The sequence below is a fragment of the Aplysia californica genome, unplaced genomic scaffold (genome assembly GCF_000002075.1).
Source record: "Aplysia californica isolate F4 #8 unplaced genomic scaffold, AplCal3.0 scaffold00923, whole genome shotgun sequence".
NCBI classification, from domain to species: Eukaryota; Metazoa; Mollusca; class Gastropoda; order Aplysiida; family Aplysiidae; genus Aplysia; species Aplysia californica.
In genome coordinates this window covers 276,714-278,551 of record NW_004798193.1, presented here as the reverse complement: position 1 = coordinate 278,551, position 1,838 = coordinate 276,714, and the positions used below count along the sequence as shown (strand labels likewise).

The 1,838-nt window shown below is 36.6% G+C and overlaps 1 protein-coding gene across 1 annotated transcript in view; it reads left to right on the top strand.

Annotated features, from left to right (window-relative positions):
• The window catches only part of LOC106013469 (carboxypeptidase A1-like), a gene marked incomplete in the record, with an annotated part of 10,956 nt that overhangs the window by 3,185 nt on the left and 5,933 nt on the right, over window positions 1–1,838 (top strand). Inside the window, 1 exon segment of the mRNA XM_013089310.2 lies at window positions 376–466. Coding sequence (XP_012944764.1) covers window positions 376–466 — 91 coding nt within the window.

Genomic DNA, 1,838 nt, shown 5'->3' with positions numbered 1-1,838 from the left:
AATATAATAATAATAATAATAATAATAATAATAATAATAATAATAATAATAATAATAATAATAATTATTATTATTATATATTACCTAAAAAACTTCCGCACATGAGGGACGTGACTTTAACAGAGATCATCTCTCGACCTAAAAGACAAACGGCGGAAGATTGCTACAGAGAAGGTTTGAGTAATCACGATGAAAGATACCGCCATATTGTTGCTGTCATTACTATTAATTGCTATGTTGCTGAAAGACGAAACACGACATTTATTCATATTCAGAACCTCCGCGCCTCCCCCCCCCTCTCTCTCTGTCTGTCTGTCTGTCTGTCTGTCTGTCTGTCTGTCTCCCCCACTTTAACTCTTTCTCTTGTCCCCCAAGCCTGGTGGATGCCGAGTCTGCCCCGGTACAGGCCCGGAAGGTTTACACAGGGGAGACAATTGACCACGAACGATATCACTCTTACGAGTCGGTGAGAACCATAGATCTACACTCTTAGAGTTAGATATTAGGTTTAAAAAGGGGATAACTCTAGGTGAGAACATGCTTGTTGTGGCGTCGGTGGCTTAGTGGTTAGGCTCTCAGTCTCGCAACCGTAAGGTCGGGAGTTCGAATCCCGTCAGGGGCCCGACGTTATGTCCTTGGGAAAGGCATTTTACACGAATGTTCCTCACTTCACCCAGGTGGGAATGTGTACCCGGCTATTTTCGACAGCGAAAGATCTTGTCAGTTTGTTGGTGTTTGAACGTTTAATCGGATGCTTGCACTGTATGCTTCCCGGGGAGCTGAGAATGTTTCTGAGTGCTCTATGGTATGCTGGGGTAAAAGTATAGTGTGTAAAGCGCATAGAGCCTGCTGTTGAGCGGGGGTATGTGCTATACAAACCCGATTTATTATTATTATTGTAGTCCCTGAATCGATCAAATCCTGTATGAAAGACGAATTGTCAAATAATACAGTAGATCTAAGACAATTCTCCAAAGATATTAATACAATTATGATATCAAAGATTAAATGTCAAATGTAGTAGACGAAAGATTTTTCATCAAAGATGATAATGATTTATGGTATATCAATTTAATCAAAGATAATTCATCAAAGATGATAATGACTTATCAAAGTTGCTTTTGGAATTGCAGATCCAGGTTGTAAAATATCATTTGTTGGATGCTACAACAACACATACATATTTTTTACAAATTGTCCAACACTGAGAATGTAACGATCAATAGAAACAACTTACTGAAAGTATGATGATGACTGAGAAATAAGACTGCTTCCAGCTTCTCAGATCCCAAGTTGGTTTGGCCAGAGTCTAGTTAATAAAACAATGACGGTAAAATTGCAGAACAAAGTTGTAAAACAAAATTATGTGTTTGTTGTTCTAACAAGACACAAACATAAATGGATAGTTTCAAACACTAAGAGAGTAACGACCGACATAAAAAGTTGCTTAGGAAATTTGAGTGAAACAGAAATAAGGCTGTTTTCAGATTCTCAGAGTTAAACTAAGCTTGGCTACAGTCTCATTAGTATATATTTGCTTGTATAAATGCAAACCCAGGTTGTTTTAGCAAAATAATACAACGCTGTCGCTAGTTTTACTCACAGTAGCTTCTGGGGATGCCTATGTGGCGAAACGCTTTAAACAGATTATTTTTCTTGAATTTTGTATTAATATTTTATGACTTAAAAAATCAGTGAACATCCTTCAAACCTATTTTGTTTTTAAAGTAAATAAATAAATAAATAAATGATGATTATGATGAAGAAGAAAAAGAAGAAGAAGAAGAAGAAGAAGAAGAAGAAGATGATGATGATGATGATGATGATGATGATGATGA